This window comes from Colobus angolensis, unplaced genomic scaffold (assembly GCF_000951035.1).
Source record: "Colobus angolensis palliatus isolate OR3802 unplaced genomic scaffold, Cang.pa_1.0 Scaffold88, whole genome shotgun sequence".
Lineage (NCBI taxonomy): Eukaryota > Metazoa > Chordata > Mammalia > Primates > Cercopithecidae > Colobus > Colobus angolensis.
The window spans coordinates 2,923,167-2,950,753 of NW_012122709.1; the positions used below are offsets into that span (position 1 = coordinate 2,923,167).

Sequence of the window (27,587 nt, forward strand, 5' to 3'; positions counted from 1 at the left end):
TGTTCAAGGAGCACTCCACTGAGATTTTAGTGGAGTAAGAATACTACCCTGCAGAATCTCTGACCTGTTTCCTTGTTTCAAAATCCAGAGATAATCATATTAATGTTTTGGCAAACTATTTTCCAGACAGATCTTTATGCATGTAAATCTGCATGTAAAATTGCAAATTCATGAATTCATTTTCTGTTTTATAATCTCCTTGTTTTCACTCTGTATTATTTCTTGGCAATTTTTCTGAGTCAATATCTATAGGTCTGTGCCACAATTTTAAAAGGATATGTAATATTCTGTTGGGTGGATGGGCTATACTGTATTTAACCAATGAAGATTGATGGGTATTTAGGTTGTTTATAATGATTTTTTCTTAAAAATGAATCTGAGGTAAGCATGGATCTGTAACACACACATGGTGTATGCATGCTCACACCATTTTTTCTAATGGTAGAATTGCTGGCTCAAAAGGTTTCAACTCATGTTAATCTCTGTTGCAGAGGAATTATAACACTTCCTCATAATCCTTAGACCAATTGGGTGGTTTAAAAATGACATGGTTTACCCTTCATAAAAACACATATCTGGGCTGGGCATGCACCTGTAATCCCAGCACTTTGGGAGCCTGAGGCGGTGGATCACTTGAGGTCAGGAGTTGGAAACCAGCCTGGCCAACATGGTGAAACCCCATCTCTACTAAAATACAAAAATTAGCCAGGCGTGGTGACATACACCTATAATTCCAACTACTCAGGAGGCTGAGGCAGGAGAATTGCTTGAACCTGGCAGACAGAGGTTGCAGTGAGCCAAGATGGTGCCAGTGCACCCCAGCCTGGGCAACATAGTGAGACTCTGCCTCAAAAAAAAAAAAAAAAAAAAAAAACTCACATACATATCTGAAGAATCTAATTTACAGTTTTGAAGCAAACTTTGGAAGATGTATTTAGTGGCTCTCTTGATTACACATTTGGGATTAGATGTAGCAATACTTCGTAAATCATGAAGTGCTATGTAAACTTCAATGATTCATTACTAGGGCTTTACAAAATATTTGCCATGTACACTTGTTTCTGGGGCCTTTTTATTTATTTTATAAATAATTCATTACATACAGGGGGAAAACCCAAAGATAGTGGCTTTGGACCTGGTTGTATAGCAGAATAAACTGAAGAAGTCATTCAGAAAACAAGTTGCAGGCCCTGGCCCCAGACCCCCTGAATCTCTGTGAGCAGGACCTGGGCACCCAGGTGATGTTGATGTGCAGTCTTTGTTTGGAGTTTCTACTTTAAGATTTTATTTTTCCTGTCTTCAATTATTTTTCTAGCAGAACAGATAATGTTTTTAGCTTTTATGCATATCCCCATTATTTTTCATGTTTAGAAATTTCTGGCTCCTTTAAGTATGTTGTTAGAGGATTTGCTGAATGTCTATTGATTTTACCCTGATTTTGTAAAGCTTGTGAAGCCTTAAATATGGGTTCTTGGTCTGCTGTTCCCATCTGGTTTCTCACCATGGCAAGCCTATCCAATAGCCCTTGTTGTTTGTAACAATAAAGGGTGATTGAACTTGAAGTGATTGTACTTTTAAGACTTCAGATGTTATCACCAGATTAAAGTTACCTGTCTATTCTAGTAGCATGTCTGACTTCCTTTTTAGAATCTACTTATAAAAACTATTAGTTAAGAATAGTAGTTAAATTACATGGAAAAACTGGTTGGTAGACTAAAATTTTTATCTAATTTATTGTTTATTCACATGCTTATATACCATGAAGAGACTAAAGCTTTCTACTTGAGAACTGTCTTACCAAAGAGAAACATTATCTAGGTAAACATTTTGTTAAATCAGTAACTCCTTCTTAAATACTTCTAAAGGGGCTAAATTGGCCTCAAATTATCTCCTTGATCTTAATGTATGACATCAGAAAAAAATAAAATTGATTTTCTTCGCATAAGAGCTTGTATATTTTCTGACTACCTGTTAAGGTTTTCCAACTTTGGAGCAAAATTAACATTTTTAGATTTCTAGGTTTAGTGATATATAATAACATGTGTCTTGTAGCATTTAGTATGTATATATTGTGGCTTTTAAGGCAAATAATTTCACATTTCTCTATTTAGGTTTTAACATTTACAACATTGGCTTTTTCCTTATTGAGGTTATTGTGTTTCTTTGTCAATAGCTGAGGCATGGAGAAGAAGCGGTTAAGTACAGTTAAGCTTGAATCATATTCATCCTTTGGAATATGACATTGGACAGTATAGAGGGCTGATTGTGGTAAAGTAAGAGCAGTGCTGGAGTCCTTTAGAGGAAGCATCAAAATTATTCAGGCCGGGGATGGTGAAGACCCAAACTAAGGCAGAGGAAGTGAGAATGAAGAAAAGCTAGTCTAGAAATATTAAATCAAATCCACAGGATTTGGTGATTTGTTAGTTATCGGGATTTGAAAGGATTGAGGGAGAAGGAAGGGTCTAGGTTAGCTCTCAGTGGAAATGATCAGTCTACAGCTAGGTATATGGGTTTAAAGCCAGAAAGGCACTCTGAGTTGGATGCATGATTAGTGTCATCACATTATAGGCGGGAGTTAAAATTGAATTTGTAGAATTTCAAAAACAAAGTGGTAATGCAAAGAAGTCTAATTTGAGAGAATCTTATTTCTAACTTATTTGGGTTCACCAAACTGAAGTTCCCTTGAAGTAGGAAAGACTAGCTGATTTTCCCCCAAAAGTCTTCCAGGGTTCTTGGTTCTTAACTTCAAAGACTCTGAAACTTGTTATCAGCATGCTGACTTCATCTGCCTTCATGTTGAGACACATTAACTAGCTTGTGAGACTGATGTCTAAAATTCTCGGTTACAATTGAAAGTATAACTGTCACATAGTCTAGAATACTTGTGTGGCACAGCCACAAGGCCAAAACATGATCAGAGGATTGCATGTTAAGCATGAAATCAGAACAGAGAAGTTAATGAAGTTAGATCAACTATCTAACAGTATTAAGCTAAATAGATGGCACTGTTGCCTTACCAGAGGAGGTTCTTTCTTCTCACATGAAAAATATTTAAGGGCTGTAGACTATACCTCCCTAGAACCACCTGCATGATAATGAATGCCTTAACAATGGAGGTTTTTAATTTGCTGCAGTTCCTACTACTCCTCTTGGTCTCCTGATCACAGATGACAAATACCAGTTCCATTACTGGAAACCAAAAATGTTGATATTGGAATACAAAAGCATCTTACGCCTGTTCCCCTTTACTTATGTGCTTCATCTACTTGATCTCTGAGGTCATTTGAGTTCGCAACTCCTAACCTAAAGGATGGTCTTATTTCCTAGTTACTTGGGCAGTGGAAAGGCATCACACTACAGTAGCCATGCATTAACAAGAGTGGTATGTATGGATGAGATGGCACAAAGTGAGAAGATCAGAACTAACTGTGATTAGTTTTTGCAGCTAACACTTACGGGAACCAGCTGCTTTGACTTGCAAATCATATTGTAGGTTGGTTTCTTGGATGGAAAATTTTATAATTACACCCTGTAGAAGCAGGAAAAGAAAAGGCTTCCATGGGGTGATATAGGTTGGAGTAACTAGTGGTCATTGGTGTACCATTGCTGTTATATTCATCTTAACTTTCTTACAATGGGTTCTCAGCCTTGGGATGGACATTGATTTACCAACACTAAGATGTAAGGCCTGATAAAGCTGCTTAGATGGAGAAAAAAAAAATCCTGTGCATTGTCTTCCTATATTCTCTCCTGAAATGATTCATCCTTTCCATTCCCATCACTACCTTTCTGGTCTAGGTTTTAGCTCCTCTCTAGGCTCACAGCATTTAAATTAGGTCTCATGCATGCATGGCTGCATGAGAATCAGTTAGAGTTGTTTAAAATACAGATCCCACGATTCTAATTTGGTGGGTATAAAGGAAGGACCCAGGAGTCTGCATTTTTGAAAAGCTCTCCATGCTGAATTCAGATATACAATCAGATTGGGATACTCATAAGTTATTGCTATGAAGCTATAACATAGCTTTTACTTTCTGATTCTTTTCCATCTAATCTGCTGTACATTACCATTCCCAGGGTGAAATTAAAAACATGTATACATGTGTGCTCCACAGTGGCCTGTTAGTGTCATTGCCCCGAATAAACACTTTTGATAATTTCACATAGAATGAGTCTGATAATCTCCTAGCAAGTGTCCTAAAGAGTGACGCCTATAAATTCCTCATCCTTGTGATACTTAGTGCAAAACCATCCCTATAAGAGACTGTTTATCCATATGTGCAGGGTCTCATACTGATGGGTGAGAAAGGTAAGGATTTGTAAATAAAATTGGGTTTCACTTTTACAAATGCCTTTGGTATAGATGGCTACATTTACTCAATTGCTACAAGTTCAGAGGGATTTTTATCTTTTCATATCACAGTAGGAGAATTAATAAAAATATTTCATTTTTAAGCATTTTTTAATTATTCAGGCAACAGAGTAAGTGTTCTGCATGTATTGTTTCATTTAATTCTTTAGTTCCAGGAGGTAGGTGAAGACATGTCTAGGTTGTAGTTAACAAACTAAGGGTCTATAATTTTAAGAGGTTTACCCAATCACGTAAGTCTTAGGTGTTGGAGCTCAAATTTGAACCTGAATTACTTTGATTCTAAAACTTGTGCTCTGTGAAGAAGTTACTGGCTTCATCTATTCTCTCTCTCTTTTTTGTTCTTGGTCACTGAATATCAGTATAAAAAAACAATAAAAGGTCATTTCTATTTCTCACCAGTTTTTAAAAAGAACAGGGTTTCCTAAGCTTGGTAAAATCACATATCTCTTTCTTTCCTTTTTCTGACAGATTTTATATGATAAAATGATAGCTTTCTTTTTCTTTTAACTGCAGTTTTAGAAAACTGTGAGCCTGAGATGAGAAAGCAAAAGCCATGACAACTGGGAAGGTGCTGGTCCGAGAACACCTGATGAGACCGGGCGTGGTGGCTCATGCCTGTAATCCTAGCACTTTGGGAGGCCAAAGCGGGTGGATCACTAGAGATCAGGAGTTCGAGACCAGCCTGGCCAACATGGTGAAACCCTGTCTCTACTAAAAATACAAAACAAAACAAAACAAAACAAAACTGGGTGTGGTGGTAGGCGTCTGTAATCACAGCTACTGGGGAGGCTGAGGCAGTAAAATCGATTGAACCTGGGAAGTGGAGGTTGCAGTGAGTCGAGATTGCACCACTGCACTCCAGCCTGGGTGACAGCGCAAGACTCTGCCTCAAAAAAAAAAAAAAGAGTGTCCAGTCAGCTCAGGACTTTGCTTGCTTTCTACATTGCTTATCAAATGGTTTGAAGCCACTGTGCTACTGCTGGCTTTCTTTTTCACCTGTACCCAAATAGTGAGAGGCAAGTGGCCTTGGAGCTGGAAGATCACCAGTATGTGTTTCTTTCTTAAAAAAAAGTAAATAGTCCCTGATAAATTATAACACCTTGCCTAGGAAAGTCATGGGGTAAATTAGGAAATTCTGTTACCAACTTGTTGGAAATCATAACATATCAGCTAGTGATCAGCATATTGAAAAACGGGTCATCCTTCACTGTTGTCATTTTGTTCTTGGCCAGCATGAAGAACCTGGTGGTGATGATAAAATGTTGGGATTAGAGCACAAGTAGATGTATTAGATCTATAATTTCTAGGATATCTAGATACATACTCTTTGTGTATGTATAGATAGGTATTCTGTGTCACTAAGAAAACCTACTCTTACAGAATGAAAACTAGGAGAATTCCTTTGACTAGAAAGATGTTCTTTTTTAATGTATCTCTTTCCTACCAGGAGGTTATAGATGTGAACAGGTTACAGGTAAACAGCTGTGTGGGTAACATTTATGAGTCTTGCATTGGGAAGGATGGTCCCATGATCTTTTACCATAAATTATCTGGATTTAAGTGAAACCTCTGATGTAGTTAGCAGTCAATTCCTGGAGAAATGGGACCATATCTTAATTATTTCTTGTATCTCTAATACTAATCATAGAAGTGGCACATAGCAGGAATTTTTGTAACCAGCTGGCTCCATGTTACAGCAGTCTGATCAACTCTTTGAGCTTCTGTTACTGTGGATAGCTATGCTGTTGATCCATATGCAGGATCTCTGATACTCTGCATGTCCAACCCATGGGCCCTCTCTGTGCCTTTAATTTTGATTTGTTGAATTGTCTGAACAAATATCTATTCATGGTTAAGGCACAGACTATTTATGACTAGGATGATGGAATAGAGAAAGTTTACTCAAGTTGCTGTTGAATCTTTTTGGATGACAGGCTTAATATTTCAGATTGACCTTGAACATAATAGATATTAATAAGCAGAGTTAAGACCATTGGTGAAATAAAACTTTTAGAAAACTAAATATAACATGGGGGCTATGTAGTGTATGTTTTGGGGGGGAACTCACTGTGAGTCTGCATCATACTGCTTTATTTTCTTAATTATTGGGCAGCCACTGCCAGTTAACCAGAGGAGCATAATATGTGGGAGCTGCTGGGTAACATTTCCAAAATACTTAGCATTAGTCAGATATGTTTTTAGAATTTTGTATCCATTTTGGCTGAAGGAAAATGTGGAGTGTTTGTCAAGGGTACAGAGCATGGTAACTAGATGCAGAGGAGCACTGCAAAGTCGGACTCATTGGAAGAAGCTAATAAATAAGAATTCATTACTTAGCGTGATCAAAGGCAGAAGAAGGGTATTAATTTAATGGTCTTCTGTTGCATGTATAGTTATTGTGTAGAAGATGATATAATTATTTCCATTATGAATGGAATTAGGGAAATGGATTTACATTAAAGGAGATTTTGAAGGGGCATAAAGAATTTCTTGACGCTAAGGACTGTTGGATAGTGGAAAGACTTGTCATCTGGAATTGTGAAATCATGTTCCTTACAGAATAGGAATAGAGTGGGTGCTTCTTGCCAGTTAGAGGGAGGTGCAGTCGGGGTAGTAATTAACAAACTTTCCAGATCCCAGTTTGTACTACTCATCTCATATTGTGTTTGATATTTTTGGAGAATAAATAAGTACCCCATTTTTGTTTGTATTTTTTCATAGTTATTGCAAATATGAAGACCTTGCTTATTAATGTTTCTATAATACATTTCAAGCAAGTATGAGATTAAACTGCAAATTGAAAATTACCTCACCTGCGAATTCACTGGCTGCTGATTCTTGTATGAGCCCTTACAATGTTGTCAATTCCAGCTTTCCTTTCTTTTGCTTCTTTAGAAAATTCACTGCGTGCTGTCTTCGCTTGTTCTACAATGAGTGCCAAATCTGCTATCAGCAAGGAAATTTTTGCACCTCTTGATGAAAGGATGCTGGGAGCTGTCCAAGTCAAGAGGAGGACAAAGAAAAAGATTCCTTTCTTGGCAACTGGAGGTCAAGGCGAATATTTAACTTATATCTGCCTGTCAGGTAATGAGAACCAGATATTAATATTATTAAAATAACTTCTATTTTAAAACAGTTCATTCTGAGGTATCCAGGAGGTTTACATTCACAGGTTTTGTAGGTGTCTGCACTCTCTTGCTGCTTTTCCGTTTCTCTGGTCTTCCTGTTTACTGGTGACACCTCTGTTTTTGAGGTTGCCATGTATTGGAAAGGTAGTGAAGTTCAATTTGGATGTATTTTACAGTTCATTAAGAGCTTTTGTAAAATCTTTCGCAGACTTGTTTGTCCATACTTGCCTTCACCAAGACACTGACAGAGAATGGGCTATCCTCTGGAATTCTCTTTTTAGAACAGTTCCTGGTATCTGGATTATTGTCATTACTCACAGCTTGACTTTCATTAACTTTGTTTTTCTAGACAGTTGCCAATAATCAGTAATCACTTGTCTTAAGATAAATATTGGCACCTTGTGGAATGTGATAAGGTCGATTCAGTTCACAAGTCATTGCTTTGCCTGACAGCCATTGCCTTGCCAGGAAGAGGCATCTGTTTTATTAAGCTTAGAATCTTGTTGGTTTTTTTTTTTTTTTCTCTTTCTGTTTGTGATTATAGGAGATCTGTGGAATTTACAATGGATTCATATTAAGATTATTGAGATAAAATTTGGATAAATTTTTCATGGAGTTATGGGTGATGCTAATCTAAACCCCTGGGGCATTTGTGATATTTCTGATAATATTTCTTGTATGGAGTGATGGAAGATTTAAGCTTACTTTAGTTTATCTTTGTAAAAAATTTCCTTCAATTGTAGTTTTGGGAATCAAACTTTACTTTTTTGGACCCCTTTCTAGCTTTTTAAAAAATTAAACCTTTGATCATTTATCAGAATTTATTTTACGGTAAAAGTAACTTTTCTTTTTTTTTTTCTGAGACAGAGTCTTGCTCTGTCGCCCAGGCTGGAGTGCAGTGGCCAGATCTCAGCTCACTGCAAGCTCTGCCTCCCGGGTTTATGCCATTCTTCTGCCTCAGCCTCCCGAGTAGCTGGGACTACAGGTGCCCGCCACCTCGCCTGGCTAGTTTTTTGTATTTTTTAGTAGAGACGAAGTTTCACCGTGTTAGCCAGGATGGTCTCGATCTCCTGACCTCGTGATCTGCCCGTCTCGGCCTCCCAAAGTGAAAAGTAACTTTTTACCAGAAAGAACATGTAAATTTCTAAGATTGTCTCTTAGATTAAAACGAAGTAAGCACACATATGTTTATTGCAGCACTGTTCACAATAGCAAAGACTTGGAACCAACCTAAATGTCCATCAATGACAGATTGGATTAAGAAAATGTGGCGCATATACACCATGGAATACTACGCGGCCATAAAAACGGATGAGTTAATGTCCTTTGTAGGGACATGGATGCAGCTGGAAACCATCATTCTCAGCAAACTATCGCAAGAACAGAAAACCAAACACCACATATTCTCACTCATATGTGGGAATTGAACAATGAGAACACTTGGACACAGGAAGGGGAACATCACACACCGGGGCTTGTTGTGGGGTGGAGGGAGGGGGGAGGGATAGCATTAGGAGACATACCTAATGTAAATGACGAGTTAATGGGTGCAACACACCACCATGGCACATGTATACATATGTAACAAACTTGCACATTTTGCACATGTACCCTAGAACATAAAGTGTAATTAAAACAAAAAAAAAAATGAAGTAAGAACGTAACACTTTGGTAAAAATTATTTTTCAATGGACCAGGCATGGTGGCTCACGCCTATAAATGTCCAGCACTTTGGGAGGCCAAGGCAGGAGGATCATCTGAGGCCAGGAGTTCGAGACCAGCCTGGCCAACATAATGAAACCCTGTCTCTATTAAAAACACAAAAATTAGCCAGGCATGGTGGTGTCTGCCTGTAATCCCAGCTACTCAGACGGCTGAGATGTCAGAATCGCTTGAACCCAGGAGGCAGAGGTTGCAGTGAGCCGAGATCACACCATTGCTCTCCAGCCTGGGTGATAGAGTGAGACTCTGCTTAAAAAAAAAAAAGGAAGAAAGCTTTTATTTAAATGAGTGTGAGAGAATTGACCTTGAAACATTGGTTTCTGTTTATTAAAAATAAGGATTAGGTTAATTAAAAAAATTTGGTTATTGTTAGAAGATATTTGTATTTCTTTAGTGTGCTAAGCAGTGCCTGGCATATTCTAGGGCCTCAATTAATATCTAATGACTAAGTGGAAGAAAGAAGTAGCTTCACCTAATACCTTCCTAGAATTTTATTAATGAAATTCAGGTGTGTTTTGTTTTGTTTTGTTTTGAGACAGGGTCTCACTCTGTTACCCAGGCTGGAGTGCAGTAGCACAGCCATGGCCCACTGCAGCCTTGACCTCCTTGGGTTCAACTGATCCTCTTGCCTCAGCCTCCTGAGAGCTGGGACTGCAGGCACACAACACTGTGCCCAGCTGATTTTTGTATTTTTTTGTGAAGATGAGTTCTCACTCTGTTGCCTAGGCTGGTCTCGAACTCCTGGGTTCAAGCAGTCCTCCTACTTAGCCCTCCCAAAGTGCTGGGATTGTAGGGATGAACCACCATTTTTGCCGTTTTTGTGGCAATGGGGTCTTGTCATATTGCCCAGGCTGGTCTCAAACTCCCAGCTCCAAACAGTCATTTCCCCTTGGCCTCCGAAAGTGCTGGGATTATGCATGAGCCACCACGCCCAGCCCAGGTCTTAAAAATATTTTCATATTCTTAAATTTAGATTCCAGAGTCCTGCTTACACAAACGATGAATAGAATACACTTAAATAAATATTGATTTGCATTTGGGCTGGGCTAAACATTGGCCTAGTATAGACACCTAGTGATTCTAATTTTGTTAAGCTCTATTTTCTCAATATTTCATTGAGATTTCTTGTAGATGAGTAGTTGCAAGAAAGGTAGATGGTTTAGAAGCCACTTGAATTTTGCCTAGTATTATGTATAATTGATGAACAGTTGTTTGCATTTTAGGCATATGCTGTTGTCTGCCTAATTCTGATCATGAAGCCTCCAAGAGTGATATAGGGACTCTAACAACCTCATCTCAGTGAAATAGCATAACCATTCCATTTCCCCTGCCATAGAAGATAATGACCTGGGACTTATGGAATAACTGTATTTCCTTTACAAATTACCAAGACCTTCAGGTTTAAAGTCCAAAACTGTGAGAATTGCTTTTTTGTTGCATTCTAATGGAGGAAAATCTTTTGTTCTTCAGTCTTTTCACGGTTTTGAATCTTGAGAGAACAGATTGATAAAGTAGATCTGACATTGAAGCAGATAGTATAGTGGAAATTGGGGCAGGAGAAGGGCAGGCAACTTTGACACCCCAGATTTTTGCAGTTTGATTTTTCTTGTAAGTGACAAAGAAGCAGCCACCTCTATTTTTTAACTTGTGCGAAGCTTAGAAGCATATCAGTTACATCCCTGATAAGGTAATGTTTTAATTAGCAATTAGTCAAATATTTATTAAGAACTTTTCTGTGCCAAGCATTCTAGCTTCTGTGGTTCCGCTATGAAAAGAATTCATGCAGCTTACCTAATTTGGTGGGCAAGCAGCAATAGACATTAATCTGTCACTAAAATAAACATAGTTATAAACTGTGAAAGATTTAAAAAAATACAATGATGCGAACGCATGTATGCAGAGAATTTGTCCTGGTTGGGAGAACCAAGAATTTCGAGAAAAGCAGGGCTTCACTGGTTTTGAAAAGAGGATTGTGTGGGTGAGAGGGCATTCCAGGCAGAGGAAATGGCAGGTTCATTAAAAGACTAAGCAGGATTTTGAATTTCTCCTATTCTATTCAGTCTAGGTAGGGATGACCTCTTTGTAGCTCAGCTCTCATAGGAGTCTGTGAAGTGAAAGCCGAGCCCTGGAATGACAGTCTTCTTCCTGCTATTAGTGTGAACTGCCTACGCCTTCTGGGAGGCCAGGCCCTTCAACTATTGTGGTTTGGTTGATGAAATCCAGTGATCCATTTTGAACTGGCAAACTTTGTCCAAATTAGGACAATGTCTGCAAATAATTTTTAACCATTCTTCAAACAGCATGAAGCATTAAATTTTTAAAAAGGGAGAAGTATCACTGCTTTAAAAGCTTGCCAAAATATGTATCTAGACATGGGTGTTTCATATATATCCAATGTCTTTTACTAACTTTTCTTTGTGTGAATTTTTTCCCAATATCTAATATAGTTTGTGATCAGAGTTAGAGGTCTGTGATCGTAAGACTTACTGTTTTCAGAGCAGTTTAAATATCCTTTGGAGGTATCCAAAAAAGGTACTGGAGTGGGATAAATAAGATGATCTTTCTTAGTTTATTTAGGTTTAATTATAGAAGGAGAAAAAGAATCTCTCCAGTTCTTTGTGGTGTCTTGGGATAGGATTTGAGTGTTTCTCACTGGAATCACGGATTGATTGACTTCTCGAATGATATGTACAAATGCTTATGTACTGAGATGCCTCTGTGATTAACATTCTTAAAGCATTGGTTTCTGCTTTTTCTTTTCAGCAATGACTAAAATTAAAAATACTGACAATACCAAGTGTTAACAAACATGTGAAGCAATTTGAGCTCTCATACTTTGCTGATGGGAATGTAAAAATGATATGACTGCTTTAGTAAACAACTTGGCAGTTTTTTATAAAGTCAAACATGCACCTCATTACTAGGCATATACTCAAGAGAAAAAATAAAAACATACATCCACCTAAAGACTTGTACACAAGTATTCATAACAGTCTCATTCATAATAACCAAAACCCAGAAATAACTCAAATATCCATCTACATATTAAATGCATAAACAAATTATTTTACATTTTTGCAGTGGAATACTACCTTGCAGTAAAAAGAAATGAACTACAAATATACGTAGCAACATGGATGAATCTCAAAAGCATTATGTTGTGGAAAAGAAAAAACAGACAGAAGCATCAATATACTATGTGATTCCACTTATATGACATTCTAGAACAGACAAGAGTAAGATGTAGTGGCAGGACAGACTGAGAAGGGGCCTGAGGCGATTTTTCGCAGTAACGTTAGGTGTTCTATTTGTTGATTGTGGTGTTGATTACATAGGTGTGTACATTTTTGACAGCTCATCAGGCTGCACACTTAAAATGGTTGTATTTTATTATATGTAAATATATTTCAATGAAATTGATTTTTTTTTTTTTTTGAGACGGAGTCTCGCTCTATTGCCCAGGTTGGAGTGCAGTGGCGCGATCTCAGCTCACTGCAACCTCCACCTCCCGGGTTCAAGCAATTCTCCTGCCTCAGCCTCCTGTGTAGCTGGGATTACAGGCTCACACCACTGCACCCGACTAATTTTGTATTTTTAGTAGAGATGGCCTTTCACCATGTTGACCAGGCTGGTCTCTAGCTCCTGACCTCAGGCCATCCACCTGCCCTAGCCTCCCAAAGTTCTGAGATTACAGGTGTGAGCCACCACGTCCAGCCAAAGTTGGTTACTTTAAAAACACTTTTACAGAGTCACTAGTGGGAAATATTAACCTCCTTATCTCTGTGCACCTCCTCAGGTGGGTGGAAACTAACCCTTTACTTTATAGGCATGGGAGGTTATTCCAGTGGCCCTTTTGAACGTTCTGATAGAAGCAGCTGTGTATCATCTAAACCTGTGCTTGCATCTGTATGGTCTGTCTATATACAAAATCTTTATTTTGTGCTATCTTTTCATTCTTGCTCACTCATGTGGATTAGGTTGCTCAAAGACTGGTCAATAGTAAATTTTGTTAATGATAAATTCCTTATAGCACCCGGCATATTGCTTGATAGAGACACAATAGATGCTTAACAGAAGATGCTATTTGAGTTTTTTGTTTACTACGTACCTGATTATAGTGTAGACTTTATTTGTAACTTAGAACTGTTAACACATTCAAAGTGTAAAGTAAGCCCTACCCACAATTTCTATAGTCAGTTGTCCATGATAATATGGGTCTATAACGCTAAACTAGAAATATGCTAAGTTAAAATCAGTTTGTTATTAGACATTAGTTACCTACCAAACATTCTGTAATTTCAGGTTTAAAATCTATTTTCTGGATCCTGTTTTAATTATGTGTGTGTAATATATGATGCTACCCTTTATATCCATAAATGGGTAAAAATCTTCCCTTGGCTGCTACTCATCACCAGAGAAGGAGCATGTGGGAGCTTTAATTTTTGTGATTAGTACATTCTTCTACGTGTTTTGTTGAAACAGAAAATCTTAATCTTTTCAAAATGGTTTTAGATTTGTAGGGAGAGCAAAATTTTTTTCAGGAAAAAGTTCTGAATGCTTTTTGATGAAATAATTTATGTAAATAGATACCCATGGCAGGTAATGACATGTATTAGGAGCATAGAACCTTCCAATATTGCCCTTTATCTCAGTGATTGGCAGCCCTAGGTGTTCCTTATAATACCCTCTAGAATTTCTCAAAGGACAGATGGCCTGGTTCTAATGCAGCACGGGGGCTGGTGGGGAAGCTTATCTGTATTTTGAAAGTGTTGTGCAAGAACTTCTGAAGCTAAGGTTGAGAAGTTTTACTGTTTTGGGGAGGTATACTTTGGGTTGTCTCATTGGGATATCTGACATAATGATATATTTTTGGTACTCAATTTTATTAAAAACTTCTTTAATTTCTTTCTCCTTATCTGGACATGGTCAAACATCTGATTTTTCTGGGCTTAGTTTATTCAGTTGAAAAATTCAGAGTAAGATTCAGGTTTATTGTGGGTTCTGAGATTCCAGGGATCTGAACCCTCATGGAAGTTTTACACCAAATTTCATTCTTATTTCATGCATGTCATGTAGAGAAGAATCCAGGTAGTTAATATCAACACTTAAACATTTATGAGCATTTGAGAAAATTCTTTATGGGTTGTTACTGGAATTAGGGTAACCAAATTTAATTGTCAGTGATCTGGCATAGGAGAGAAACTCTTTTTATTTACTTTCTAATTCAGACCGGTTCTCATCTCAAAGTCTATAAATATTAGAAGAGAGAGAAGAGACAAGGCAGATGAAATTTGACCTTGGTAGAAATGGTTTATTCAGCAGTGGTAAGTTGACTTTTCAAGAGTTTTTATTCAGGAAAAACGAAGAAATTCACACTGAAGTCAGAGGCACACCAAGGTATTAGCAGTGAAAGAGGAAATGCAAATCAGCTACAATAATTGTATGTGTATATATATATATATATATATAGTATATAAATAGTGAATATTACTGAAATTAAGTTTAAAAAAATTATGTGAAAGTAAAAAGTATTCATCTTATGCATATTATATTATTTAATTCCAGTTAATCCCTGCAGCATCCCTGTTTATTGGGTGGTATGTTCCTCATTTCACAGATCAAGGAACCAGTGTTCATCAGAGGTCATGATCTCTTGGGGTCACCATTTTGGAAGTGGCAGAGTCAGACATCTACCTTATCCCTGACCCATGGCCATGTGCAACTGCCACAGCACCTCATTTCTTCTGATTCACTTGGGAAGGGTGTGGTGGAGAGGACTGTGTTTTAAATAGTAGATACCTTTCTGACTCTTCACAATTGATAGAGATGTGGCATACTTTTGGCCTCCACAGTGTCATTCTGTCTCATTTCTGAGGTTATTGATTAATAGACTTTCCTACATTGGAATATATATCAGGGTAAGCCTTTTGTCTCTTTATTATAGAGATTTGGTGTGTACATCCAGCTATAAAACTTTAACTCTACAAGGCAAGGCAATAAAAAAAAAGTTATTTTCAGTGCCTTGATTGTGAGTTTTCTTACATCCTTTTTAATTTTATAAAAATGCAGTATCCTTTGTTATACCATTTATTGAGCATTTGGCTCTTCTAGGATATGTGCACAGACATATTTGATTAAAGCATTTGTAAAACAATAACCATTGGTTACATGAATTGAAAAGGAGGGGATTTTCCTCTGAAACATTTTCTAGTTCAGTAGGTTTGGCCACCAGGTATAATTTTAAATGACCTGCAGGGCAGCACGTGCTGTGGCCCATCACATGCTTCAATGCTCATACAGTCAGGGTGGCATCAGCCTGCTTTGGGATTAGTAGTAGTAATAATAATAGTAGTTGTGGTATTTATTGAGTTCAGACATATTCTATACCCTTTCCACATGTTAACTCCTTTAATCCTTTTAACAGTGCTATGAGGTAGATAATAGTTCTTATTTTGTAGATGAGGAAACTGAGCATATAGAGGCAAGTTAGCTTGCCCAAGATCCTCAGCTAGTGAGTGACAAAACAAGGACTTGAACCCAGGTTTGATTCTAGAGTCTACTTCCTCATCCACTGTGCTGTGCTCTCGCTCTCTTGTAGGCGTAGGGATTATATGAGAAAAGACTTGCCAAACCAAATGCCTTTTCTTACCCTTTCATTCGGCTTTAGTTATAATCATGTCTCGGTATTACTCTGGTCTCCTACAGGTTTAGGCTTTGGTTAGTTTTGGCTGGGTGGTAACATTCCTGTATACCAACAACTGGGCTGTTAAGAAATTCACATATTACAGTGGCACTGTTAGTAGATATATTTGACTCTTAGCAGATGAACCCCCTGGGGAAATTCGGAGAGGCTCCTGGCAGGGACACTGCCACATATGAATTTGTTTTCTTCCATTGTGTAGCAGAAAAAAATAGATGCCTGAAATTTTTTTTAGAGTTTCCTTGGTGGTTCTAGATCTCTTCCTGTGAAAACCAGTGATAATAACATTTGTCTTTCCTAAAACCTTGTGATTAGGAAAGTTCAAAAATAGATAAGTAAGCATTTAATGGATATCATCCCATTTAATCCTCACAACAGCCTTCTCTTGTTATTTCTACTTTACAGATGAAATACCTGAGGCTTAATGCTGGTAGATGCACTGCCTCGGGTCAGGTGGCTAAACAATGAGGGTGCTGACTCATGCCTGGGTCCATCTGACTCCAAAGTAGACACACTGTCATTTTTTTTTTCCTCCCAAGACGGGGCTAGATCTGGAGAACAGAACTCTCCCCTCTTAAAAACAATGTGACAACATTCCTTGAGCAGAGTGTGCTAATCTCTGAGGATTTAGAGGATGTGCTGTCAGTGACTTCAGCTTTTCTAGTGGTTTAGCACGCCAACAGAGTTTTCTTTTTCCATTCTCTCATGTATGCCTTCCAATACTAAAACCAGATGGAAACAAGGGAAAACTCTTAACAGAGGCTAGTGCCAAATATTTCATTTAAAAAGGAAACTCCATCTGTGTGCTCTCCCACCACACAGCCCACTGTTAAGAACAGGAGTTTCACAACTCACTCACTTATGTTCGTTATGATTAGTTTTGACTAATTGCAAAGGTAGAGCAAGTGATGGTTAGGGAGATTGCAAACTAAGACAGCTCTCCTTCTGGCATGTGGCTGGCAAGGCACTGTGTACCTGGCAGACATCCTAAACAGCAGCCTACCAAGAAGGCACTGTTTTAAGTCACATAGATGCATTCTTTGGGTGATTTTCGAGATTAACACTTTGAGAAGTTAGTGCACCTTGCTGTGTGTGGTAGTGAGGCTTTTGTCAGTAAACTATAGTCAGAGGCACCTGTTGCGCCCTGGGAGAATTCCCACCCCAGCTATAGAAGAACACAGGTTAGGCAGAAGACTGACTTATGGTAAAACGCTGACTGTACTCGCTCTGTCATGTCTTTGAAATTCAGTTTTCTCATCTATAAAATGGCAATAATATCTATATCTCTGCATTAAATTCACAGGGTATTTTGAAGAATAACTGAACTGTGTATACATGTGTGTAATGCATGTTACATGGAAGGTATTCAGCTTTATGAGCAATACTATTATCATTAGTGGGATACTCACTGTCCCACTAATGGTTCTTGCCAGATAAAGATTGCTCATCTATAGCTTTTTAAAAACATGTTAATGATCAAATACCACCTTTACCCCCGAAAACCCATTGAAATAAAAATAAATAAATAGTCTAATAATAAAGTCTGACTCTCAGGAACAGACTCAAGACATTTATAAGACAACAGCAAAAAGAAAAAAAAAACATGTTAATATGTATGTATGACAGGCACCTGTGACCCATGTCATGTGAAGCAAAATCATATGATAACCCAGACTTGGCCTTGGGGGTTTTCTCCCTCTCCTTCCCTACAGTTTTTCTTCATTCCCTCTCCAGTTTGCATCCTCTGCAGTCTGTGTCCCACTCCTGACGGGAGTCTTAAGGTCATTCTGACCCGCCATTTTTAAACCAGTCTACTCTCGATTACCTAGATTCCAACATTGTTTTTCCCCAAAGCTAGAATATTAGGTGGCATCACACTGCTGTTCTATTTTAGAGTTTGAAAATTTCCACTGTAATAACATGAATGTTTGCACAATACTGGGAATATTGGGTGCAGAAGCCCTTTGTGTTTCGGCCTGTTTATCCTGCTTCACAGGGAGTTAGAACTGGGTTAGTCAATCAAGGCCCTATCCCTGAAATGGGAGATGTTATTTTCCTACATCTATCTTTACTGGATCAAAAGAAAAATTAAAACAAAATAAAACAAAACATTCTTTGAGGTCAGTCAAGTTCACTGTTAAGCAAACATCAGAAGTGGGAGAGGCTGATACAAATGCCTGTGGACCCGGCTTCTCAGCCCAGATCAGGTTCTTGTTTCTCCAACTCTTTCCTGTTACCCTTTCTTTACATACACACACACACACACACACACACACACACACATGTACAGATAGAGAGAGAGAGAGAATGATAACTGTACTAGCTCTGTCATGTCTTTGAAACTCAGTTTTCTCATCTTTAAAATGGCAATAAATTCACAGGGTATTTTGAGGAGCTACTGAACTATAGGTGCATATGTAATGCCTGATACATAGAAGGTACCCAACTTCCTTGAAGAAGAGACAGGGAGGGAGAGAGAATACGGATGACTGACATTTCTATCCCAGTTCCAGTCATGCTAAGCCGTATGCAGAATTTTCCAGAAGGAACTATTAGCCACAAGCACAGTGAGGTTGCCAAGCTGTCCAGTACCATAGAGAATAGACCAGGTGGTTACTGTGCTCTGAGTGTGAACATGTGCCCCCTCTGGCCTCCCATGTCATCTCTGTAATAGCACTTAGCATTGCTGGGCTTTGTCAGTTGGCTTTCTGTTTACTTCTGTAGACTGTCAGCCTCTAGAGAGTAGAGACTGTTGTAGATACCTCCTTTCTGTTCCCAGTGCTTTGATCACAGCGTCCTTGTGGAACAAATGAAGTGTCTAGGTGGGGGGAATTGGGCATAATCCCAGTCCTGCTGTGCCTCTGTAAGAACTGAGACTGCCTGAGCTCTGGACTCACTTTCTGGGTTTGACCTCCAGGATATGAGCTCACGCATTCACTCTGGGTTACAGTGGCTAGTACTTGTTTTGGCTTTTTTTTTTTTTTTTTTAAAGAAAGTTGCTGTTATTCACACTAAGATGCTACTGGGTGGTCTTTTAATTCCCATGGAATTCGTCAGGTTTCCAAGGGAATTAAAAGGGAGATTTTATTCTACCTATTGGACCAATTACCAATAGGAAAATGCAGATTTCTCTAATATATTCAGACTTTTAGAATCATTCAAAATGAGCAATTTATAAATGCTTCTATTGTGGCATACAATGGAAAGCTGTTATCTTAAAATTGTGAAGTACCTGAGTGTTTCTCTTGAAGAAGGAGTTCATTTAATGTAGTAACAAGTGATCATTTAATGGGCATTGAATATATCAAAACTTTCCCCAAATGCTCTTTTCTCATTGTAACCATTTTCAATTCTACATTTCCTTAAGGAGGGCTTTCCAGAGAAAAATGGAAACTAGATTCTTGGTTTCCGGTTTTAACCTCTCTGAGGATTTTCATAGTGTCTCACCTCTACCCTTTTCACACCAATTATTCTTCATCCGCTTTGTGTGGATCCCATGTGGCTGAGGTTGTAGACTTCATGCTACCCTGCATTTTGATGTTTTTTATCAGTTTAACAAGTACCCTGCTCTGAGAAGTGTATAGGGTCATGGCAAATGGTTTCGAGATAGCAAGAATATACCTGGTCTTTATTCCTTGAGATCCAAGTTTTCGTCTTCCTGAAAGGAAGCATTAGCCGCTGTCCTCTGTTTTCTAGCTAATGCACACAAGCAGTAATTACGTGGGTTATACCTCTGTTCAGAGTCCTTTCTATCTTGTGGACAGGTCAGAGTCAACTGTGTTCTTGGATCCATGATTTTTGAGAATGTTCCTCCTATAAATGTATACATATTATTTATAAAAAACATGAAAACAATGGGAAAATCATGGCTTTGGCTTTTCAGGATTCATGTTTTTTTAATACTCCTCCCCTTTTATAATATCTAGGTATAATTTTGTTCTCCTTTTTAATTTAAGATGATAACAAGAATTTTAGTTTTATACATTTATTATAAAGATAATTTTAATGTCTCCTTGAGTACCATACAATATTTGATCATTCATCTATTGCTGGATTTTTTTTTTTTTTTCAGTTTTCACCAGGAGAAATAATGATCTTGGTCTTGCTTTAAAAGAAGAATACCTGTCTTACAATGAGAAAACTAAGGAACACATGGGTAACTGTTAGAGGAAACATTCACACTGCTAGTGGGTGGTAGGATGGGACTAGAATCATTCTTCTCTGTGCCCTGCTTAGTGCTCTGCCATGAGCCAAAAATTAACTTATTTTAAAACCCCAGTCCACCAAAACCTCTTAAAATATCTTATCCATTTTATTGTATTTGACAATGTTATTGTAATTGACACGTGTAATCCCAGCACTTTGGGAGGCTGAGGCGGGCGTGTCACATGAGGTCAGGAGTCTGAGACCAGCCTGGCCAACATGGAGAAACCCTGTGTCTACTAAAAATACAAAGATTAGCCAGGTGTGGTGGCGCATGCCTGTAATCCCAGCTACTCAGGGGGCAGAGGCAGGAGAATTGCTTGAACCCAGGAGGCAGACGTTGCCGTGAGCCAAGATTGTGCCTCTGCGCTCCAGGCTAGGTGACAGAGTGAGATTCTGTCTCAAAAAATAATAATAAAATAAAATAAAATAAAATAAAAATCTTGTACTTTGTGTGCTTAACAACCAGTTAACAATCCCTTTAATATTTAACATTGTCTACACCAGGTTCTCTTTGAGGTGCATATAATGCCTGCTCACTTTAGGGTTATGCCATTATTTGATTTGCACATACATTTGCAGGTGTACGTAAGGGTACTGTGCATTTGTGATTTTTGTCTGTGTTTGCAGAGAAAGAGAGAAGAAGAAGGTGTCTTACCTAGATTCAACCCTATGTCCTGCAAAAGAGGTACCTCATGCATTTGGTCCGGTTCAGTTAGGAAACCATCAGGCATCTGCATCTTCTACTATATTATTGTTAGATGAGGGATGGGGGAAGTGGTAAATGTCAACCAAACATATTTATGTTTTTTTTTTTTCTAGGTCAGTACATTTAATTCATGATTCACATTTCACATTATATCACAGCCAATATTTGAACATAGAGAGAAACCAGGGTGAGAAAAATTAACTTTTCAAAAAATTATTTTTTTCAGTTTAGATTTACAGGGTACACGTGCAGGTTTGTTACATGAATATATTGCCTACTGGTGGAGCTTGGGTTTCTGGTGAACCCATCATTCAAATAGTGAACATTGTATTGGATAGGTAATTTTTAAATCCTCACACCTTTCCACCCTGCTGCCTTTGAGAGTCCCTGGTATCTGTCATTTCCATCTTTATGTCCACGTGTACCCATTGTTTAGCTCTCACTTATAAGTGAGAACATTCTGTATTTGATGTTCTGTTTCTGAGTTATTTCACTTAGAATAATGGCCTCCAGCTCCATCCATGTTCGTTCTTTTTTATAGCTGCATAGTATTCCTTTTACGTTTGTTTTTGTTTTTAGTTCTGAAATCTGTTCCTATTAATTTTTTTTTAGCTTTTATTTAGGGTTCATGCGTGTTTGTTATATAGGTAAACTTGTGCCAAAGGGATTTGTTGTACAGATTGTTTTATCACCTAGGTACTAAGCCTATTACCTAATAGTTATTTTTCTGATTCTCTCCCTTCTCCCACTTTCCGCCCTCAACTAGACCCCAGTGTCTGTTGTTCCCTTCTTTGTCTCTTTGAGTTCTCATCATTTAGCTCCCACCTTAAAGTGACATGTGATATTTTGTTTTCTGTTCCTGTGTTAGTTTTATAGCTGCATAATATTCCATAGTATACACATGCCATATTAGGAAAATTGACGAAGGAATTTTTTTAGAACTTTAGATTTTTATGTTCACAAGAATCCTTAGTCATTCTCAAAGCTAATGCCAATGTTTACATGAATAAGTGAGGCCTGCAGAAATTGGATGCTTTGCCTAACATCACAGAATCACTACAGTCAGGCAAAAGAAGAAAAAAGAACATGTTCAGATCTTTCCAGTTTAATTTTTGACTCTGGTTGAAGTGAGGTTAGATGAGAAAGAGATGTGCTTAGTGGCCAAGCTGAATTTGAAGATACATGTCTCTGTGACATTCCTTTTCATATCTGTATGCAAGAACAATTTGTACCACTCTTGGGAAGAGCCTGTCTACTGATGATCAAAGAAGTCGCTCTCTCACTTCTCAAGTTTGATTATTGTAAGAAACTGAATATGGGTTCAGCTGTAAAAGCCAAGTATGCAGACCTATTCCACTTCTGTCGGTTCTTCCTAGACTTGGGGACCCATGAAACAGAATGTGCCCATTGGGGGTGTTTTGGAAGAGAAAGGCCAAAAAAAGCCAGTCTCTTTAAGTGTGATACACTGCCTGATCCATTGGGTTAGGAAAATAAAATATTAAAACTTCAATTTAAAATTTAAAATATAATTGTTTTCTAACTTACATATTTCATATATGCTTTATAATTACCATAATATAGTAGAACAGTGTTCACGTATATAATTTAAAATAGGCATCTACTAGGGGTTAATGGTCATAAATTTTTTATTGAAGGGATGCATAGTCATGGTTAGAGACCCTAGGCTAGAGTCCTAAGAGGTAGAAACCTTTGCTACAGTACAAATAACTTCTGGCCAGTGACCTGTGATCAACTGTTGTAAAACGTCTGGCTTCAGAGGTAATCGCTCACGGTAGTGAGCATGTAACTGCCCTTTGGACTCAGTCTCAGCCCCTACTCCTTGCTCTCAATCTGCCGCCAGATTCCATGGCTTTCTATGGGGTAGAGATTCTGCTGCTGTGTGGACTAAGTGTCCTAACACAGGCAAGAGGCCTGTCACAGTGCTTAGCACTTAGCAGTTGCAAATGATGGTTCTCCTTTCACAGGCTGTCCACTCTCCTTTTGGAACCTGAAATCTGGCTGAGACAATTATTTGTTTCAGTTCTAATAATAGGCTTGATTTGGACTGGATGTAAACATCTGTGACTTTGCTTTTAGTACACTATTATGAGGTCAGGCCTGGTTTGTTTAGTTCTAAAGCTTCTTGGCCTTTTGTACTGTTTGAAAAAGGGAAACCTACATTTCCTTTCTGGACCTGACATTTATGGATTCATCCAAGGGAGTCTCATTCTTGGCTGATACAGCAAAGTCCTTGGTTCTCTTATGAGCATTTCCATTTGGGCTAGTGCCTTCACCTTTTTGCACATAATTATTGCCCTTTGTCAGTTGTTATACTTTATATTTAAGGACTATATAGATCCTCGTAGCACTGCTATGCCAGTGCTTTTTGGGAAGGAATTTTTTTGAACTAGGATTCAAATATTGTGTCTCCAAAAACATTTACATGTGCCACATCTTACCTAAAGACAAAAGTGAAGTCACAATACTCCTTTTCCACGAAATTGGGAACTGTTAAAAATATCACTTTTGTTTTTTAAAATGACGTAGCACTGAGATTGGACCTGATTTTCTGACATGTTTCTGAAATGGTCTGAAGGAGAGATTGCTCTGTGTTCTCCCCATCACTGTTGCTCCTCACTCAGTGACCTGTCCAGCTACCATTCGCCTCTCGTGCCCTTTGCTTCCCAGGGCTTATCTTTGCAAACCACCATGCTTGGCCACTGTTCTCTCGCTCTAAGATGACCCTTTCTCTTCCCTTAACAAGACTATTAAAAACACATTTCGTCAGAGTGACTGATCTGATATGTTAGTAAAGAAATAATACAGTTTACAAAAACCTTTGAAGACTGATATGTTGCTTAAACCCCTTCCCTTGAAGAGATTTGTGTTTGCAAAAAGTGGCAACTCTGCTAAAACTAGTGGTAGTGGTGGTGGTCATAGTAACACTGAGAACATTTATTGATCACCTACTATCACCTGTTTTACACCTTCCTGGATAATTATAGCTGGGGTTGATACACACATTATGACAAACACCGGGACCTCCTGTTTGGATCACTGTTCCAGAGCACTTATTTCCTTATGTGTCTGTTGGAAACATTCATTTGTTCTTTGTTGATATTTAAGGATTCTTCTTTCTTGATATTTAAGGACTCTTGCTTGGAATCTTTCAGCTAGTAATGGTCTTTACCTTGAATTTAGAGGACATTCTGTTAAATGGACTTTGATTTCATTTACTTTGGCTTCTGTTTGTTTTTGCATTCTAATGGAGAGTATTACAGAAAAAAAATGCAACTTGATACTAAAGAGCCTTGCATTACTCATTTTCCAAAACTGACTTATTAACCAAGGGCACTTGGGATTATAAATGTCTTCTTCAGTTTCAAAAAGTGTGTTTATGGTGTTTTTTTAAACCTCTGTGTAGCCAGCCTTCCAGATAAAATTCTCTAGCTTTAAGGCTGTGATATACTAGGAATCTTGTTGCTAATATTTTTCTACATAATATTTCAAACTCTTTTCCTTCCAAAATCTAATTTTATTTTGAGCTACAATACAGCTCTGTAAATGCTGAGGTCAGTGGAAGAAAGGAATCTTCTTCCTCGTAAAATAAGCTCTTTGAGTCTGGGCTGGAAATACCTTACAGGTCACAAGCAGGGGGAGAGTTTTGCAGAAATGAGTTTAAATTTTCCTGTGACCAGTTTAATTTTTGCCTCAAGGTAGGAATTGGATGATGGTACATAAAGTCTTTTGAGGATACGGTGCTTGGTGTTATACAATGTAGTGAGCATTATAAATACTTTGGTATGTGCAATATTAAAAAAGAGATTTGTATTGAAATATTTAGATTTATAAGTTGGATTATTCTATTTTTAGCCTAACCGCATTGAATCCAGTTAGAACTTTAAGTGTTGCTTTTATGAGAGGTACTTTGTAGAGCATCATTTTTCCATATTTCTAATGGGTTTTGAAAAGAAAGAGTACTCTATGTATGCTTGGAAGTCAGATATACCATATCAATAAGAAGTTACATCACTCTTTTCTGATATGAGGCTTTGTTTTGTCATACATAGGTAGCAACTGGGGAAATGTATGGCCTAGTAATGGTTCTGCATGCATATTCTGCATTTCTTTTATTTCCAGAATCAAAGTAACTCATCAGAAGTAACTGTGTAAGAGCAAAAGCTTTGGCAATAGTAAAAACATGGACTTGAATCCTGTTTCTACTACTGACTAGCTGTGTAATCTATGTAACCCAGAGGGCCAGATGGCCTTTCAAGCCATAGTTTCCATTTATGTAAAATGCTGATTAAAAGTACCTATCTTAGAGGGCTAGTGGGAGGACTTAAAAAAAATTGTGGGAGAAAATGTACATTAAACTGCTTGGCTTAACCCCAGAATATAGCAAATGCTTAATAAATGGTAGTTCTGTCATCACTCTCATCTAGCATTTGAAAGCATTCTTCTACTGGCTTGAGGAATAAAAGTTGTCAGTTATCTGCCAGAGATGGAACTAGAAAAGGCGAGAAGGCAGCTGGTGACTTTGCACATTCCTCAAACAGCAATCAAAGTTCTATCACCGGGCAGAAGAGAGTTTCTAGTCCCAGGAGCTTGACGCACATTGGGATCGTGATCACAAGTTGTGCCACTAGCTTGATTGAAGTGTTCTATTCTGAAGATGGAAATTTTCCATTTTTTTCTAAAGGACAAACCAATAGAGTTTCGATTTAAAACAAGGCTGGATGCGTATAAATGTCCTTCAGTATGCCAGGTTTTGGAGTGGTGTAAGAGCATGACTGGGGTCAGACACAAGTCTCTTCCAATCTCAGCCATCTCCTTTTCTAGCCATGGCCACAGAACATACCTAACCTCCGTGATTGCTTTCCTAGACGGTGGGAACAACTCATACCTTATGGACTTGGTGTGTAAATTAAATAAGACCATGAGCAAAGAGCCTGGCACAGGGCCTGGCACATCAGAGACCTCAGGAATTGCTGGTTAGTAGTGTGCTGAGCCTAGTGTGTATGTATATGTAGAGGGGTGCAGAATTATGGAAAATGTGACTCCGTCCTCAGGGAGCTTAGGAGCCACAAGAATACACCAAATGGTTGAAAAGCAGTATGTTCAAGTGAAGAACACAGAGGGGTACACAACCTGACTGCTTTGTGTCTGCATTGCCTGTTGACACCCGAAGTGCCATTGTCCTGAAGCAGCAGGAGTGCTAGAACCCGTTAAGGGTGAAGTTTCGTTTTTTGGTGTTGAAGGCGTGGTCGGTCAGTGTATTACAAAAATCAAAACAGCACTGAAACCCCTGCCTCATTATTTAGTGTGAGTTATTTTGTTTATCGCTTTTTAAGCTGATGTGCTGTCAGTTCTTATTTTCTTCTTCGAATGTCTTTGTTGGGTGGAGAGTCTTAAACCCCAGCAGGCAGCAGGCAGCTTTCACAAGTTCGTACGCAAGGATGGCTTGAGCTGAGTGCCCAGTCCCGGAAAAGCTAGAATTCCCTGCAGTTTGATAACACACTTTAAGGATATAAAAGACACTTCTGAAAACCAATTTCTGGCTTATCATTTTATTTTCTTCATACTCATTTTTATGCAAATGAATGACATTCGTTTGGATTTTATTCTACCATTAAAAGCTTTACAAGCAAAACCTTTCTCTGAGAACTTAGTAGTGTTTCAGCCATGTCCCTGACCACCTATCCCTGTGTCCCTATAGGCAGCCGCAAAGCCCTCTGCTGTCGGTGTGCCAGTCTCTGTAACTTGGTGTTGAATTCCTTACCGAGGTCCTCTTCTTTTCAATGTAATGCCAGTCTATTCAAAGGTGCAGTTATTTATTTTCTCCCTTAATTCCATTGACCCATGTGACCAGATACCTAGTAGGCACTGTTTTCTTCATGTTCAGTTACCCAATTGTCTACCATTTGAAAATTGGACTCTGTTGTGCTTTTGGGGATGTATGGGGATCAGTAGCCAAGAGCTGCACAGTGCAGTGGAGAAAAGGGTGTGGGTTTCAAAATCAGACAGACTTGGGTTTGAGTCTTACACTGACACCAGCTGTGTGATCTTAAGCAAGTTAGTCCCTCTCTCTGTGCCTGGGTTTCCTCAGCTCGAAAGCTGAATATTTGGAGTGGTTGTAAACATGTGAAGTAATGCTGCATATATGAAGCACCTGGCTTACTTACTTCCTGACACACACTAGGTGCTATTGCAGGGAAGCAGCTCTGACTGTGGTTGTTGTCTCCTGTTGCCCACTCAGTTGGTTCAGTGCCCTGGTGTTGGTCTCCATGGAGAACTTGCTGGGGAAAGCAGGGCCAGATTCCCTAGCCAACTGAGATACTCTGTGCCCTGAGGAGCACCCTCACTTCCTTACCATGGCACCCACTGCTCTCATCATGGGCAGCTTGCTTCCACTGAGGGCTATGACTTCAGCCTTGCTGGTGATTAATGGGTTCACCCTGCAATCATGCCCAGAGCCCTTGCGTTACCTGGGGCGTTTATATTCCAAGCTGTCTGTCCTTATCAAGAGGAAGGCAGGCAGGACCACAGTAGCCAGATCAAAGGTGATATACTTCAATCCTTGCCCTTCCACCAGTGTAGGAAAGATGAAGGAGCTGCAGCAGGTTAGTTGGCTGTTATGGCAGGTGGAGCAGAAGAATGTGGATGAGTGGCTTGTGGATACCTGGGCATCAGATGTGGGACTCCCTGGTGAAGCAGAGTAGCCATCCCCAGGAGGTTGATCACTCTAACATC

At 38.6% G+C, this 27,587-nt stretch overlaps 1 protein-coding gene across 1 annotated transcript in view; it reads left to right on the top strand.

The window, feature by feature from the left end:
* Positions 1 to 6,821: 6,821 nt before the first annotated feature.
* The window catches only part of STXBP6 (syntaxin binding protein 6 (amisyn)), a 180,661-nt gene continuing 159,895 nt past the window's right edge, over positions 6,822 to 27,587 (top strand). The window contains exon 1 of the mRNA XM_011930711.1: positions 6,822 to 7,456. Within this exon, the coding sequence (XP_011786101.1) occupies positions 7,228 to 7,456 (229 nt within the window). The 5' untranslated portion in view covers positions 6,822 to 7,227. The remainder of the gene's footprint in view (positions 7,457 to 27,587) is intronic.